Below are 15,633 nucleotides of genomic sequence, written 5' to 3'. Positions count from 1 at the left end.
GTGCAGTAAATGCTCTGAGGGAAGCCCTTACTGTGTACACTGCTGCACAGATGACAGGCTGAGTCTGGCAGAGTAAGAGTTTTTTGTTTTGTTTTGTTTTTTTGTTTTTCACACCAGAGAGGTCTAAGCTGAGTCTTCAGAAAGGAGTACATCACAAAGACAAAGTGAGTAAAGGCTTTCCGGAAAAGAGATTGTTTTAATATATTTTGTTTTGGGTTTTGTTTTGTTTTTTTTTTTAGGGACCAGAATGTCTCACTATGTTGCCCAGGCTGGAGTGCAGTAGCTATTCACAGAAATGATCATTGCACAATGAAGCCTCCAATACCTGGGGTCAAGAAATCCTCCCACCTCACTCTCTCAAGTAGCTGGGACTGTAGGCATGCGCCACTGCACCAGGCTTTTAATATGTTTTAACCATTTGATTAAGATGAAATGAATGCCTCTGTGGTTGGCCGGGCACAATCACTCTCAAGGCTATTAGCACAAATATGTTTGCAAGACAATTGCAAAAGGAAAAGCTCTTTTGATAAAGGTTTTCTAAATTCTAGGGTTCCCACCTGGGAAGGGACCATATTTCCCTGTCTAGGGACAGGATTATGAAGCAACCCACCTAGAAGATCAGTCCTCAAAGTCCTCCAGAAAACCAAGGTTTCATATGTTTAGAGAGAGAGTTTGCAGTTGGGCTTTTCTTGCTGGTTGGCTCACTGGAGGTAAGACAGACAGAAATAGCTTCTTTTACTACTATTATTAATAAACAAGTATAGGCCTGATATGGTTTGGATCTGCGTTCCCACCCAAATCTCAAGTCAAATTGTAATCCTCAATGTTTTAGGTGGGGCCTGGTGCGAGGGGATTAGATCACGAGAGTGGTTTCTCATGGTTTAACATCATCCTCCTTGGTGCTGTCATCGCGATAGTGAGATCTGGTTGTTTAAAAGTATGTGGCACCTCTCCTTCGCCTCTCTTCCTCCTGCTCCGGCCATGTGAAGATGCCTGCCCTTCTGCCATGAGTAAAAGCTCCCTGAGGCCTCCCCAGAGGCTGATGCTGCCATGCTTCCTGTACCACCTGAAGAACTGTGAGACAATTAAACCTCTTTTCTTTGTAAATTACCCAGTATCAGGTATTTCTTTATAGCAATGAGAGAACAGACTAATACAAGGCCTTTCATCGTGGTAGAGAAAGACTCCAAAAATCCTACTCTTTCTAATATATTTATGCAGGTGAAATTCAAATGTAGTATTTAAAGGCGGAAATATGCTCTGTATAAAAGCAGGCAGCGGGGCAATTTCACCCTTTGCCTCCCTCACTCTTGGAGCAGGGACAGGTCTGATACCCAGGCCTAGAGTCAAGGCTGGTTAATGGCTGTTCCAAAGCTTCTCTCTCCTTCTCTCTAACTTCCCCATTCACTGCCCCATCTCAACCAGGAATGGAATCTCACCTACGTACAGTGGAAGACTAATTCTGTGTACCTTGGGGAGGTCTCTGCATCTGGAAGGTAAAAGCTCTAACATATGCACATTTCCAAGTGACCTCATAAACTGAGCTCTATGGCTGGCCCTCAGCAGTGGTAGGCAAGAGGCAACTCCCAAGGAGATTTTTATTTTTTAATTTCAAAGCGGGAAGTAAGAGAGCAGATGGAAAGATGCTCTCCAGCTTGGAGCAGGGCTGAGTGCTTCCTTTCCTTTGGCTACTCCCCAGCATGGGGGGAAGAAAATTCTAGACACTTAAGAGTGTGACAGGCGTTAGGGGATGATAAGGACCTGCAAACAGCATGGGGTCTCCACATCTGCCACTGCTTTGGATGACCAGCATGTGTGCACTGGCCAAATGGGAGAAGGACCAGAGCCCTGCTCCTGGATCCCTCCCTCCTTCCTTTAATGCTGTGTGCAAATTGGGATGTAACCTTCCCTCTTGGCCTAGGGAGAGACTAGAAGATGCTGAGGGAGAGATGACAGAAGAGATCAAAGAGTCTAGTAGCTTCTTGGGGGACCTATGGGAAATTCCTAGTGGCTTTTCCCATTGGCTTTCACTGCACCTGCCTTCCTGCCCTGCTGCATTATAGGGGGGTCCTATATTCCTGGAACTTTCTAAAATTTGCCCCTCTACATTCCTTCTGAACATACTACTCTGCTTGCTTTTCTGCATCCTCATCCACCTGCTTTGCTAGAGCTCAGCATGACTATCACTCTGCTCTTGTTCTTCCTCATGATAGTGACACAGGATTCTTCCCTTGACCCCCTTTGTGGGCAGGAACTGGAGTGGCTCATTTCACTCAGCCTGCTGATGGCCACTCCTGGCAGAAGAGAGTGTGTGAGTGAGTGTGGGAACCAGAGTGAACGAATGCTAGAACTAGCCAGTCACTCCTCTCTGGTGGGAGCAAGCTCTGTGTGGGCCCTGCAGCAGCATCTAAGTGTGTTGCAATGAATGCTCTTTCAGCTCTGCTGTCCAGAGACGGCCAAGTGTCAATCAGCTCAGTGGAAGGTCAGGGTGGCAGCCCCTGCCCTCTCAGCACCCTGGTTCTTGTCCAGTGTCCAGAAAGAATCAGGTCACATGAACTGTTTGAAAGGTGATGAGTATGGAAGACTTTATTGAGTGGTGGCTGGCTCTCAGTGGAAAGGGAGGCTGGAAAGGGGGTGGGAAGGTAATCTTTCTCTGAAGCCTGGCCGTCTCCATCTGGGCTCCTCTCTGAAGCCGCACTGTCTGAAGTTAGCCATGTCTATCCATAGTCTCTGATGTTCAGTTGCTTCTCTGCTCACCGCTCAGCCACTTGTATCCTTGCCACTCAGCCACTTGTGTTTCTATGCCAGCTAAAGTCTTTTATGGGCATGGGATAGGGGCAGGGCAGGCCAAAAAGGCAACATTTGGGAGGAAAAGTGGGGTCAGCTATATCCACTTAGGGCCACAGTTCCAGGCTTAAGGGTGGGGTTTAGCCGGGAGCCCAGCCCTTTTGTATCAGTGGCAGAGTTTCTGTCCTTTGGCACTTGTTATACAATAGGTCGGCATAAGGGAGTGTTGTGCAGTGGGAGAGGGTACATCCTGGAGACTCTAAGATCTTTGTCCAACTCCCAATTCCACCACTTACCATCTACAGAGTTAGGAAGCAGTCCCCAAGACCATCCTTACTTCTGACCAATTGCAAGCTCAAGCATTCCCAAGACCCCTCTTAGGTCAGTAATTTACTAGAAGGACTCACAGAACTGAGAGCTCATAGGCTCATAATGGTGGTTTATTACAATAAAAGGATACAGATTAGAATTAGCCAAAAGAAGCGACAGGTCAAGCAGAGTCCAGGAGAGTTTCATGTGCAGAAATCGCAGTTGTTCTCTCTTGATGAAGCTGGGGACAGCACTAAAGTCTCCCAGGAACCATGTGTGACATTACATGCAAAATATTGCTAATCAGGGAAGTTCTTCCAATCCTTAGTGTCCAGGGATTTTATTGGGGCTCAGTCATATAGTCATGTTTGACCATCCAAGTGGTTGACCTTAGTTTCTAGCCCCTCTGGAGGTTGAGCTGATACATGCCCAAAGACCCCACCATCCATCATTGTTAGTATAGACCACCTGGTTTGGCCCAAGACCCCCAGGTAGATAAAGGCACTCTTACCAGGTGAGATAATCCAAGGAATCAGAGATGACCTCCCAGGAGCTAAAGACAAAAGTCAGATCTCTCTTGGGGCAACACTAACACTGTACCACCCCCATCTGTGTGATGCTGTACTCATTAACCTCACTGGGCATCTATTTCCTCATCAGTAAATTGGGGACAATGATCCCCACCTCACTGGGGTTTCTGAGGATTGAGTGACATGATATATGCAAAAGCCCGAGTATGTGAAAGGCTTCAACAAAAATTAGGTCCCTCCTAGTATGCTTAAGGGCCTTTGCGCTCATCTTCTAAACTAGCCCAGGGCATCATTCCCTCTCTCCTCTTCTTCCCACCCTGTCTCCCAATTTGCTTTCCCTTTTCCCCCAGAAAAGGATAATACCTTTCTTCCCTGTATATCATTATTAACTTGCTTTTTAAAAAACAAATGTGTGTATGTTATCATTGTTATCATTTTTAAAACCATGCTATTGCATGGATTATTATAATGGATGTAATCATTGTCCTCTTGATGAACTGCACTGAATATCCTTGTGCGTACACATCTTTGTGGATTGGGCCAGTGATTCTGCAGGCTGGATTCTTTGAGGTGGCATTGATGGGTCAAGGGTATAGTTAAAGTGTTGATGGTACTGCTGTATTGCTCTCCCAAAAAGGCTATACCAAGTTAAACCTCCACCAATAATGCACGAATCTGCCAGTTTCCCCACACTTCCTAGGGACCAGTGTGGAAGAGGATGGCTTCAAGTGTCTGAGACTCATACCTGGGGCTTTCTCTTGGTCTGAGCCCAGGATGAGGCAGGGCTTATGGAATTTCGCTGGAAGGGATAAAACACTAGGGAATGTGAAAATCCTGTGACTTGCCATTCACCATGACAGAGGACACAGTGAGTGAGGTTTCAGGTCTGGGTTGAAAGTCCGTGCCTGCTGAGGGTTCCAGCCAGAACTAGAGGTGCAAACCCAGAGAAGAAAAAGAAGCAGGAAGGCCAGATAAATGTCAGGAAAGAAAAAAAGCAACCACTTTCTGCCCTTGGTCCTGAGTGAGTCTGTTCCTGGCATAGCAGCAGAACAGCCTGCAAGGTGCGTAGGCTCCTCTTAGTCCCCGGAGTCCATCACCAGCAGGGGGTGCCTCTCCCTCCATCAGGACTTGCCTGCAGCTCTGGGACACCACCGAGGCCAAGGAAACACCTTCGCCCTCAGGGCCTCTGGGGGTCTCCATGCTCCCTTCAGGCCCAGACTTAATTTCTTTATACTAAGGCCATGAAACTTGAGTCCCAATTCAGTTTCAACCACCAAACCACTGTGTGGGGTCCATCTCTCTAGACCTTCGTGTATTTGCTATTTAAAAATAGTGAAGAAAGGGGAGGGAAGGCTGAACAATAATTAAGATTTGTAAAGAACATTTTGGTTCGGTACCTTATCTCATTGATGCTCATTCCATGCCCATTTTACAGATGGGAAAAAGAAGACTTAAAGAGGTTAAGTGAACTGCCCAAGTTCACCCTGCTGGTAAGCCAGGACTTTCTTGGCAAATCCTGTGATCCTTCAACTTGACCACATTAGAAGATTCTAGTATTGGTGAAATCTAAAACTTGTAGGGCCCATCTTAAAATAGCAAAGTAGTTTTAACTAGGCACTGTCAGATGCATCTGGGCTTTGAATTATTACTTGGGCAGGTTCCTTGAACTTTGGTGTTCTCATCCAGAATAAAAGACAGTGGTGCCAGGGTAGGAGCTATGAGCACAGATAAAGTAACCCTTGAATGGGGCCACAGAGGGGTGCTGCAGGGGACTGTAGTTTTGGATGAGGAGCTGAACTAGAAGCTTCCAAGTGCTCTTCCAAGACTAAGATTCTATGATTCCCTAACTGGGATCTTTCCACTGTTTCAGGTGATAATTCTGAGCTCAGGTCCTGTGCACAGGACCTAATGCAGTCTTCATGTCAGAGCTAGAAGAGGCCTTGGGGAACCACCCAATCAACTTTTCATGGTTCAGTTGTGGAAACTGAGGTCCACAGAGAAATGTCTTGCTATCATGTCAGATAGTTCTCCAGCCACGACTGAGGCCTGCGTCCCCCTAGGGCAGAGGAAATCTCCCATTTTTAAAAGAAAGCCCCGAACTGTTCATAGTAGTCACAATCTCTCTCACATCCCTGAATCAGGATCCAACGACTTGCCAATCAACAAATGTTAATGGAGAGTTTACCACAAACAAGTCTCTGTGCTAGGCCCTGAGAACACAAGCTGTCCGGCAACTTCCTGCTCCCTAAAGTCACAGTCTATGGTGGAGGGGCAGACACGCGATCCTGTTGGGGCTTCAGCGTACTTCCTCCTGTGTTCTTTGCACGTAGTAGGTGCTCAGCGAACGGAAACGGGAAGACTAGTTATCACTCTCAAGGCGAGCCCGCAAAGAGGCCTCAGGTGAAAAGAGAAAGGAGGATTTGTTTTTCCGGCCCTGGCTCTGCGCACCGCTCCCCAGCGCGCCAGGCGGGGATGCGTCCGGAGCATCCTTCCCTCCGCCTCTGTCCTGATCCCCGCTCCGCGGCCGCTCGGCGCGCGAAGGGAGGGGCGCGGGGGCGCGCACGCAGGGTGTCCGGGGCGCGCCGGCCGACCGGGGACGCGCACGGGCTGGTCTCTGCCCTAATGCGGCGGCTGGCGGCGAGAGGCGCAGCAGGGGAAGCGGGGGAAGTGGCGGCGCCGGCAGCGGACAGCTCGGACAGCGCCCAGGGCCGGAGCCCGAGCCCTTGGAGGTAGGCGAGCGCGAACACCGGAGAGATGGGGGTAGAGAGTCATGGAAACCCACCTAGCGACACCCCCTTGTTCCCGCCCTACTCTCTCTGTCTCCATCCCCTGACCTGTCCCCCTCCCCCTCCGTCCACATTCCCATCCTTTCCCCTCTCCACACTGTCACCTGCCCCGAATCCATCCGATTCTGTTCGTATGCCCACCCCATCCCCGTCCAGCTCCCAGCCCCCTGCCCACCCCAACACCCTATCTCGTTGGCCGCGTCCCCTCCCCCTTCCCGCATCCTCAACCCTTTCCCTTTCCTCTCTGTCCCCGCCTCATCCGTGAGCCCTGCCTGCCCTTGTACTTCTGTTTACCTCGACACCCCACTTTGGGTGACCCCATGCCTCCTATTTTTCCTACCGCACACATCAGCCCCTTCTTGCCTCCCCTATTCTCTTCCCCATCTCATGCCCCTACCAGTTGGTGTCTTGTCTCTCCATTTGCTCCCTCAGTTTCCGTCCTCCCCTGGTTCCCCCTTGCACGCCCTGCCCCAGCCCCTTCCCAGCTGCCTCTTGGTGTCCTCCTTCATCACAGTCCCTCTCAAGAACCCCGCCTTCTCCCCCCTTTGGCTGTTAGCTGGCCTGACACCCGTCACCTTCCCTCACTGCCCTTCCTGGTGCTGTGTGGAGCCATACAGCCTGTACTCAGCCCTCCCTCAGTGGCCCCTGGACCCTCCTTCCCTGCGTGGGGATCTTGGTTGTGGAATATAACCCCTTTCTGCATGTTTGATCCTATTTGTGGCTTGGGGAAGAAGAATGCTGGGGGGTTAGTAGGCCTCTCTCTTACGTTCCTCTCCAGCCATGCAGCCACTCCATTCCTCTAGCTGTTCAGGTTTGTTTCCTAGATGGATTGGGGGAGGGGGTGCTAGGCATTGGGAAACTAGGATGGGGAAGGGGCAGGGTCCAGGGGAATGACTGAGCAGACTCCTCCTGGGGCTTGGCCTGAGCCCTGATGTAAAGGCCTGGATGAGGAGCCCTGCTGGAGGGCTGGAGAATTTTGGATTTTAGAAAAGATTCTGCTTCAGCCTCCAAGTCAGCACTTTGGCATCTGGAGCTGTCATGAGTGTGTCCCATGGGCTGGGCCAAGAGTGGGCAGAGTGCTGAATCACCTAGAATCTGGTCCCCATGGCAGCCCCCATCCTGTCCTGAGCCAGGTTCTGCTCCTAACTCCTTCCTTGGCATTTTGGCATGGGGTGTGTGTGTGTGTGTGTGTTGAGCAGAGATGCCTCATCCCTCAGTGTGGGGGAGAGGACAACAATACCCCTTTTCTGCCTGCCTGTGTCCCTGGCATGAGGGCCTAGTGTGTCTCATCTACCCTTGGAAATGTGCTGGGCCCTGCTGGGCCTCAATCAAATCTCCAGCAAGGCAAGGGCAAGCCACAGGGCTTTGAGACCTGGTTGGACAGGAGTTTAATTGTTTATGTGGAGCCAAAGCCAGCCTCAGAGCCCAGAGAACTTAAAGCAATAGGAGAATAGCCCAGAGAAAATGTGTGTGACGAGTGGAAGCCTCTGGGGATAGGGGCCATACCAGCTGTGGGGTGGGGGCAGTGGAGGAAGGCAGGCAGAGATCTATCCTCCTTCTGGTTTGGGGATGATTGGATGTGGTGGAATTGCATTGCAGGAAGAACTGAAGGAGATGAGGGGCTGCTACGCAGCTAATACATTTCACCTTTTGTCTTGACTGAGCTGGCACTTCGGAGGGAGTAATTTCTCCCTGTCTTTGGATTCAACTGAAGGGGTGTGTGTGTGTGTGTGTGTGTGTTGTGATGTGTGTGTGTGTGTGTGTGTTGTGTGATGCATGTATAGAGAGAGAGAGAGAGAATTATGCCAATAAGGAAAGAGACTCACTCCCACTTAGCCCCAGAAATTGTGGTTGCCACTGTGGAACAGGGAATGGCAGCCCGATTCCTGTCTTGGGGCCTTAGACGAAACCCAGAGGCTTAAATTGGGGTGTTAAGAGCAAATTGCAGACAGACTCTGTCCCTTCTTTGCGAGGCTTTCTCACTTTAGGAATCCAGGTGGTTGGACTCCTTCAGCTCCTGTGCAGTAAACTCTGAATGGGCCTCAGGCAGTGCCCAGCAAGGGATGTGCTGCTGGGGGCACTGACTGCACCTTGCTTTGTCACCCTTCTCCGTCCCCTCTCCAGCGTGAGAGGGGGTGGGGCTGGAAGCTTTCCCTGGCGTCAGTGCCTAAGGGCTGCCAGCTTTTCCTGGTACAGGGAGAAAGCATTACCTGCAGCTGTTGTTGAGAGCTGATTGGATTAAGGTTCTGATGTTGAAATGCTTGATTGGAGCTCAGGTGAAGTGGGGGATTCTGATAACAAGGTACATATTTCCCAGTTTTGTGCAATGAATCTCACCCCTCACCCCCTTGTTTGGCATCAGAAAGACTATGGAGAAATAAATCAAGGCACATGGAGGGAGGAGCCAGCTCCCCAGAGAGCTGGAGCAAGACCTTCCAATTGTACCTAGCCAGCAACCTGTGGGCTGAACTGGCTGTGCTCATAAAGGCTGGTTCTTTAAGGCACACATTGAAGAGGTGGCTGAGAGCTGGGGGTGGGGTTCTGGCTTTGCATTTCTGGGGTGGGTGGGCCAGAGGAGGGTCTGATTTCTGTGGTGAGTGAGAGACAGGATGCCAAGGCTCTGATCTCCCTATTGCAACTTGTTTCCTACCTCTGGCTCCGCTCTTCTCCCTCAGGCTTTTTTGGAGGCCAGAGGCACCCTGAGATCTTCAAGATCATGCAGGAGCTGGGGTGTGAGAATCATCCCTTTGTCTTTAGAAAAAGAAATTCTTAGGAAATCAGAGAGGGGGAAGCAGAAAAATTCAGTTCTCAGTCTGTTTGGCTGGGGTGATGTTTGGGGTGGGGAGGGGAGAAGTGAGAGGAACGTAAGGCTGGTTTCATTCTTACTCATTTAACAAAGATCCATTAAGCCCTACGGTGTGCTGCTCTGCTAGGTGCTGAGACCATAGAGATGAAAAGTAAGGCAGGGTCCAATCTCTCCGAGCTCCTGGGCAATGGAAGAGGAAGACAGGTGATCAGACAAATAATATAGATGAGCTTGAGCAAGAGCATCCAGATAGGGATGTTACACAGCCGGATCTTTAATTCCGGTGGTATCAGCACCCTGCTCTCCACAGCTATGAAGAGGGCTTGGCTGATGCTATCCAGAATGGTAGCTCAGGGCTGATCCTGAAGTTGACTGTCAGGAAAAGGGTAGGGGACAAGATGAGGTTCAAGGTGTTGTCAGATCCCCAGCTTGAAGGGCTAGAGGGGGGATGTTCTGTGTGTAGGTGAACTCAGCTAGATGTGGCTACAACCTGATAGGGGAATACCCAAAGGGAGCTCTGCAATGAGGTCGAGGCTGCTTAACTCTCCCAATCCCTTCTTCTAAGCTCTTGTATTTTAGGGGTAAAGTGTGGCTGGATATGCTTAGAATGTCAGTGAGTCAGAGGAAAGAGGCTCTGGGAGCTACTCGCGTGTAGGGAAGATGCACAGGGATGTGCTCAGAAGCAAGGCGAGGAAAAATATTGTGAGCCCTGCAAGGTTCACACACCTGCAAGGTGTGTGAAAGGATTTGGCATTATGGGGAGGTCAGAGTCAGGTGGGAGTCATTGATGGGGAGGGGAAGTTGTTGGTAAGCAGGAGAGGTCCTTAGAAGCTATGCACTTGACCACAGATTCCCGCAAATATCCATAGCCAAAGTGGGAAAATAGCCTAAGGAGAGAGACTCTCAGTTTCATCTGTCTGAGTAGCCCCTCTTTTCCCCCACACACCCATTTTTGTTCATTTCATCAATGTGTCCTGAGCCTTTGAATCTGTCAGCAACTGTGCAAGCTATTGGGCATGTAAGTCAAATTGGAGACACAGAAATGAAACCAAATTAAAACTCAGCACAAGAACTGCTATAATTGAGATTAGATGATCCTGGTGTTGTAGGAGCATGGCTGAGGGGTCATAGTGAGCAGCAGGATCTGGAGTGATGGCACCAAACTGTCTGGACAGACCCCTGCCTTGGCTCGAGCAAGTTGATGACAAACCTTTGGGCACTTACAATGCCCAGCTAAGGCCCAGGCCTAGCTGCAGGGGCCCAGGCTAACTGTAAGGGCAGATGTTGGATGTATATGGCCTGGTCCCTGGACTGCAGAAGGGGGCCTGGGAGTTAATGGCTGTGCAGGGTGCTTGAGTAGGCACTTCCACAGCTTTACTGACCCAGGTCATTGGTTAGATTGTGCCAGCTTGACAACTCTCAGGCCACCCTTTTTTCATTAGGTCTTGAGGCAAGCCAGAAAAAATAAAAGTGGCATAATAACAATAGTCACCATTATCGAGTTCTTTCTATGTGCTAGGCACCCTACTCTGTGCTTTATATGCATCATTTCATTTCATCCTCAAAGGGTTAACCCTACAAATGAGATATTGTTAAGTTGCTGGTTTTACAGAAAATGACAGATTCAGAGAAGCTGTTACTTGTTGAAGATTACAGAACAGGTGAGTGGCAGAGCTAGAATCTAAACCTTTATTTGTTTGACTTCAAAGCCTGTGCTCCTCTCCCATATATTGTACTGAGCCCCACCTCCCACCCCCCTTCCCCCCGACCTCCAACCCTGGGTAGAAAAATAAAAAGCTAGGATGTTTTATCCACATGCACAAGGCTTTCTAGGAAAATCTATTAGAAGGATTCAGTTAGAAGGCATTTTTGAGTGCCTTACTTTCTTCTGAAAGGTAGAAATGTGGTTCCTGCTTTCAAATAGAAGAAATAAGACAGACAGGTAAAACACCTTGAGAACAAGACAATACAGGGTCTAATTAAATCTTCATTGGTGCCTCAGACCCTGGATGGTAAAATTTCAAAGAAAAGCATGATTTGGTTGCATTAGGTTGTTGGAGTCATGGAGGTGACATGGCATAGACACCATTCAGCCTTTGCGACCAGACGGATCTACGTTCAGACCCTGCTTCTTCCACTTGCTAAGTGAATAGCTGCAGCTCATCTGCAAAATGGGGAAATTAATATGAACCTTGCAGGGCTGTTACAGAGATTAAATGTGAGAGGATAGTGAAAGGCCCAATGTAATACCTAGCTGGTAGTAAATATTCATCAGATGCTAACTGCTGTACACAGAGGTGGTGGGAATGGAACTGAGCCTTGAGGAATTGGCAGAATTTGGATATGCAAGAGAAGCAGAGGGTATTCTAGATGAAGGAACCATCAGGTGTATAAGCAAAAACTTGGGTTCAGATTCTCTGGGAAAGAAGTGACCTGCCTCATCCGGCCTGTTCTCCCCTAGGCTCCCACCTTCTCCCTGGTCCATGCAGCAAAGTCTTGCAGGAAAAGGACATCATCCTAAAAGGCATGAGGGGCCTTCAAATTCTGGCCCCATTATTAACTTAAATTGATTTCTTTCTGTGTAAAATTACAAGATTGCTGCAAGTTCCAGTCCCGCAGCCCGTATTTCTGGGATTTATATCGTTGATTAATTTCTTGTCCTGGCTTTCCTCTCCCACATGCAGTGCCATGAAAAAGTTGGAGTGCCTGGGGCATGGCAGGGTCATCTCCTCACCCCCCTATCATCCCCTCCCGGCTCCTGCTGCTCTCTTCCTCCAGGAAGCAGCTGTCTTAGCATCTGCCTTCTCCTCCTTCACCTGCTCCTCCTCACTCCTCCCCTCCCGGGCTGGCCCAGCCCCTCCTGAAAGGCCTCCCTGGCAGCCCCTCTCCCCGTTATTGTGATGCTAATCATGTTGTTATTTTTTTTTTGAGATCCAGAAAGAAGGCCCCAATCTGTTCTAATGAATTTAATTAGAGAGGGGCTTGGAGAGCTTCAGAACCTCTTACCGGGATCACAATAAACAGAGTTAACGAGATAAACAGCCTGGGATCAGCCGCTCAGGGGTTGGAAAGAAGGATTTCCCGGTCAGTCCTAGAATAAAAAAGTCCTTGGCACCCAAAGTTGGAGGAAGGCTGCGTGAACAGTGGTCCTCCAAGTGGGTTCCCTTTTGGCCTGTTTCTGCCTGCCCCACCCAGCCCCACGTACTTAGCTTCATACCTAGTTCTGACTTTAGGTGGCAAATGAACCTCCTAAGAAGGTCTCATTATTCTCATCATCATCACCAAGCACCTGCTATTTGGGTCAGGGGTACCACATCATCTTCTGGAGCAATGTGGAGGCTTATGAGACCCTGTCTCCTGCCCTACAGGTGGTAAGAGATATGTGTTTAAATATAAGTAATACTTGCTAATTCCAGAAAGTAAGTTCTAGAAAGCTGACGGAAGATCACATTGAGCTTGGGTGATCTGGAAAAGCCTCTTGCAAGAGGAAGTACTTGAGGTGGGTCTATTTTTTTTTTTTTTTTTTTTTGAGATGGAGTCTTGCTCTGTCACCCAGGCTGGAGTGCAGTGCGCGATCTTGACTCACTGCAACCTTGCAACTTCCACCTCCCAGGTCAAGCAGTTCTCCTGCCTCAGCCTCCCAAGTAGCTGGGACTACAGGCATGCACCACCACACCCCACTAATTTTTGTATTTTTAGTAGAGATGGGGTTTCACCATGTTGGCCAGGCTGATCTCGAACTCCTGACCTCAAGTGATCCACCCACCTCAGCCTCCCAAAGTGCTGGGATTACAGGCGTGAGCCACTGCGCCCGGCCGGTGGGTCTTGAGATATCAAGACTTGAAGACTTTCTCCAAGACTACTGGAGAAAAAGCATGTGCAAAGGCAGGACTATGCAGAGGATCTTTGATTCATGAAGATAAATGGCATGGTTTGGGTGGTGGGTGCTTGTAATTCAGTAGTGAGGGATGTGTCTGGAGCAGTATATGGAGACAAAATCATAGAGAACCCTGAGTGCTAGTCTTTATTCTTCTAACCTGGTTGCACTGCCGTCTCCCTGCTTTGCTTATCTGAGCACATAGGATGCCCAGCTCTGGGAAAGGCCTCCTAGGATGGGAGAGTTCTGGCCTTCATGCTGAGCTAGCTTTCCTGGATCCAGTTTAGGCCAACTGGAGGTGGATTGACCAGATGCTAAGTTTTGTTCTCAGATCTTGTGATTTTCTGGGATGAGAGTGAATGGCTGGCAGAGTGATTCCAAGAACTTTTCCCAGTGATGAAAATTCCCTTTTTCTTTACTGATGCTGGCCAATTTGCTTTGGCAGTAGCATTTTAAACAACTATTTGGTGAAAGCTCCAATTTCAGGGTCAGAAAATTTCATCACTCTTTTCTTTATATTACTAAGAATTCTCTGAGTTGTGTATGTGGATATGTGTGTGCATGTGTGTCTGTGTGTGGGTGTGCATGTGTGGTGCCTATGTTAGTAGAATTATTCCAACTAGGTCTGGTTCTAGTTTTATCTTTATTTGCAGGATAGAAGTTATTAAATATTTCTAGGCCTTTTTTCTTGTTCAAAGGTGGAAGAATCTCCCCTATATCTTACTGTGTGTTGACCATAAGCCAAATTATTTGAGAATAACAGGATGTTAATTATGAGGCGGTATCATAGCTATCTATCATTTTGACAGGAGGTGTAATATTGAGGTAAAATTTTAAGTCTGTCTCCCTGCCACCTAATTCTTGGAACGTCTTGACTCGTGAGACCAGCCAGAGTTTTATTTGGGGGCACCACCAATGTTTATGCTTCTTATTACTTTTCCTAGTCTATCTGGGCTTATGTGTAATTAGTAAATGAAGTTAGTACATTGCTGTCAGGTGTTGGCTGACCTATATAAGATAAATTTATATGCAAGACATTGTTGTCACTGCCATTGTTATAATACCCATTGTGTGGTATTTTTCCACATGTTGGAGGTGAATGCCTTTATGGAGGAAAATGCCTCCAAGGCCATAGATGATATTTCTATGTTGACGTAGGTAAGGGCAGAAACTAGATATCTTTCCGATTATCATCACACACTGAGTGGAACTGAAGCCTTTGTCATCCACATTGGGAGCTAAACCAGGATTCTGTGGCTGGCCTCAGCCCTGGGATGTGCCCTGGTTTTGTTTTTGTCAGATATTCACTGCATCTGCAGTTATTATTTGAAGACCCTGCTATGTGCATTGCACTCTTCTAGGTGGAAACTTGTTCTGAGAGAAACCCCAACTCAAAAAATGTTAGAAATGTTTTAGTTCAAGATAGTTATTTTACTAATCAAGAAATGAAGACTCAGAAGTGTGGCATGACTGACTTGTGGCTGCATGGCTGGTTGCTGGCAAAAGCTAGTTCTGGCAAAACCCACATATGAACCTGGTAATGATACAAGATGATTGATAGGTAATTAAGTTTCTAAAGCATGATCTAAACTAGAAGTGCTTTGGGATGTCAGAGAACAGAGGAAATCAGTGTAGATTAAAGTCTTTGGGGAAAGTTCTGAAGAGAAGTGGGGGTTGGCTTGGGCCTCTAGAGATGGGTAGGACCTGAATAGGCAAAGATAAGAAAATGACATTTCTGGTGGGGAAAGGAGTGCCCACTCAAAGGGCTAGAAGAGGGAAACAGCTGTATGGTCAGGCATGGTGAATTGGCCAGGCTGAAGCAGTGGAAGGAGCAGTCTGCGGCCAGACTGTAGCGAACCTTGGCTTGCTAACTGAGGAGTGATTTTTTTGGAGTTGGTGAGGAGTATTTGAAGCTTCATAGCTGAACCCTGTCTTGCTCTGAAGACAACAAGATTGTGGTGTTAGAAGAAGTGGATGGGAAGTCCCTTCCCAGGTACCTGGTGGCTTCTGAGGGGATAGTTCCTTCTGAAGGGTGTTTGAGGCAGAGGGGAGTGCTGAAATACACTGGGAAGGAGTTTGTCGCTGTCCAGAGTGCTGACCTGACCTGAGAGATTTTTCTCTTCAGTGATGCTACGTTGGAAAGTAAAGCCGGGGAAGGCTTAGAACCAGCCAAGGAGATCTGGAGAATGATTCTGGCTAGGACTAGGCAGCATGTGGGCTTTTTGTCAGTAAACTAGTTATGGTATCTGACTTCATAGTCCTTGTGATGAAAGCAAAAGTATGGAGAGACTGTGTGTCCGTGTATACATGCTAAGATGACCCAGTTTGTAGCCTTGTAAGTTTTGCCTTAGAACTTTTGTGTTTACATGAGAATTCCAGCACATTGCTTCTTTCACTATGAAAATGCACACCCGCTATTCAACATTCCACAGAACACCTAAAGCCTCCCCAACAAACCAGGGGAGAGCAGCAGAACTTCCCAGAACACCCTACTCATTACTTCAAATGAAACATCTAAATGCTTTATATTAGTGCTGT

The 15,633-nt window shown here is 48.3% G+C and overlaps 1 protein-coding gene across 20 annotated transcripts in view; it reads left to right on the top strand.

Annotated features, from left to right (window-relative positions):
• The first annotated feature begins 6,224 nt into the window (after positions 1-6,224).
• The window catches only part of NFASC (neurofascin), a 203,470-nt gene continuing 194,061 nt past the window's right edge, over positions 6,225-15,633 (top strand). For 12 of the 20 annotated variants that reach the window (XR_009210890.1, XM_032137202.1, XM_032137199.1 and 9 more), the window contains exon 1: positions 6,230-6,355. Coding sequence is in view for 18 of the 20 variants with exons in the window: in XM_032137202.1 (XP_031993093.1) it covers positions 6,249-6,355 (107 nt within the window). In the remaining 2 variants the exon portion in view is untranslated. Of the gene's footprint in view, positions 6,356-15,633 lie in introns of all 20 variants that reach the window. The other 8 variants (XM_032137191.2, XM_032137205.2, XM_032137201.2 and 5 more) reach the window with 2 other exon arrangements.

The sequence above is a fragment of the Hylobates moloch genome, unplaced genomic scaffold (assembly GCF_009828535.3).
Source record: "Hylobates moloch isolate HMO894 unplaced genomic scaffold, HMol_V3 SCAFFOLD_18, whole genome shotgun sequence".
In the NCBI taxonomy this organism is placed as follows: Eukaryota; Metazoa; Chordata; class Mammalia; order Primates; family Hylobatidae; genus Hylobates; species Hylobates moloch.
This window is presented reverse-complemented; position numbering and strand designations above follow the sequence as displayed.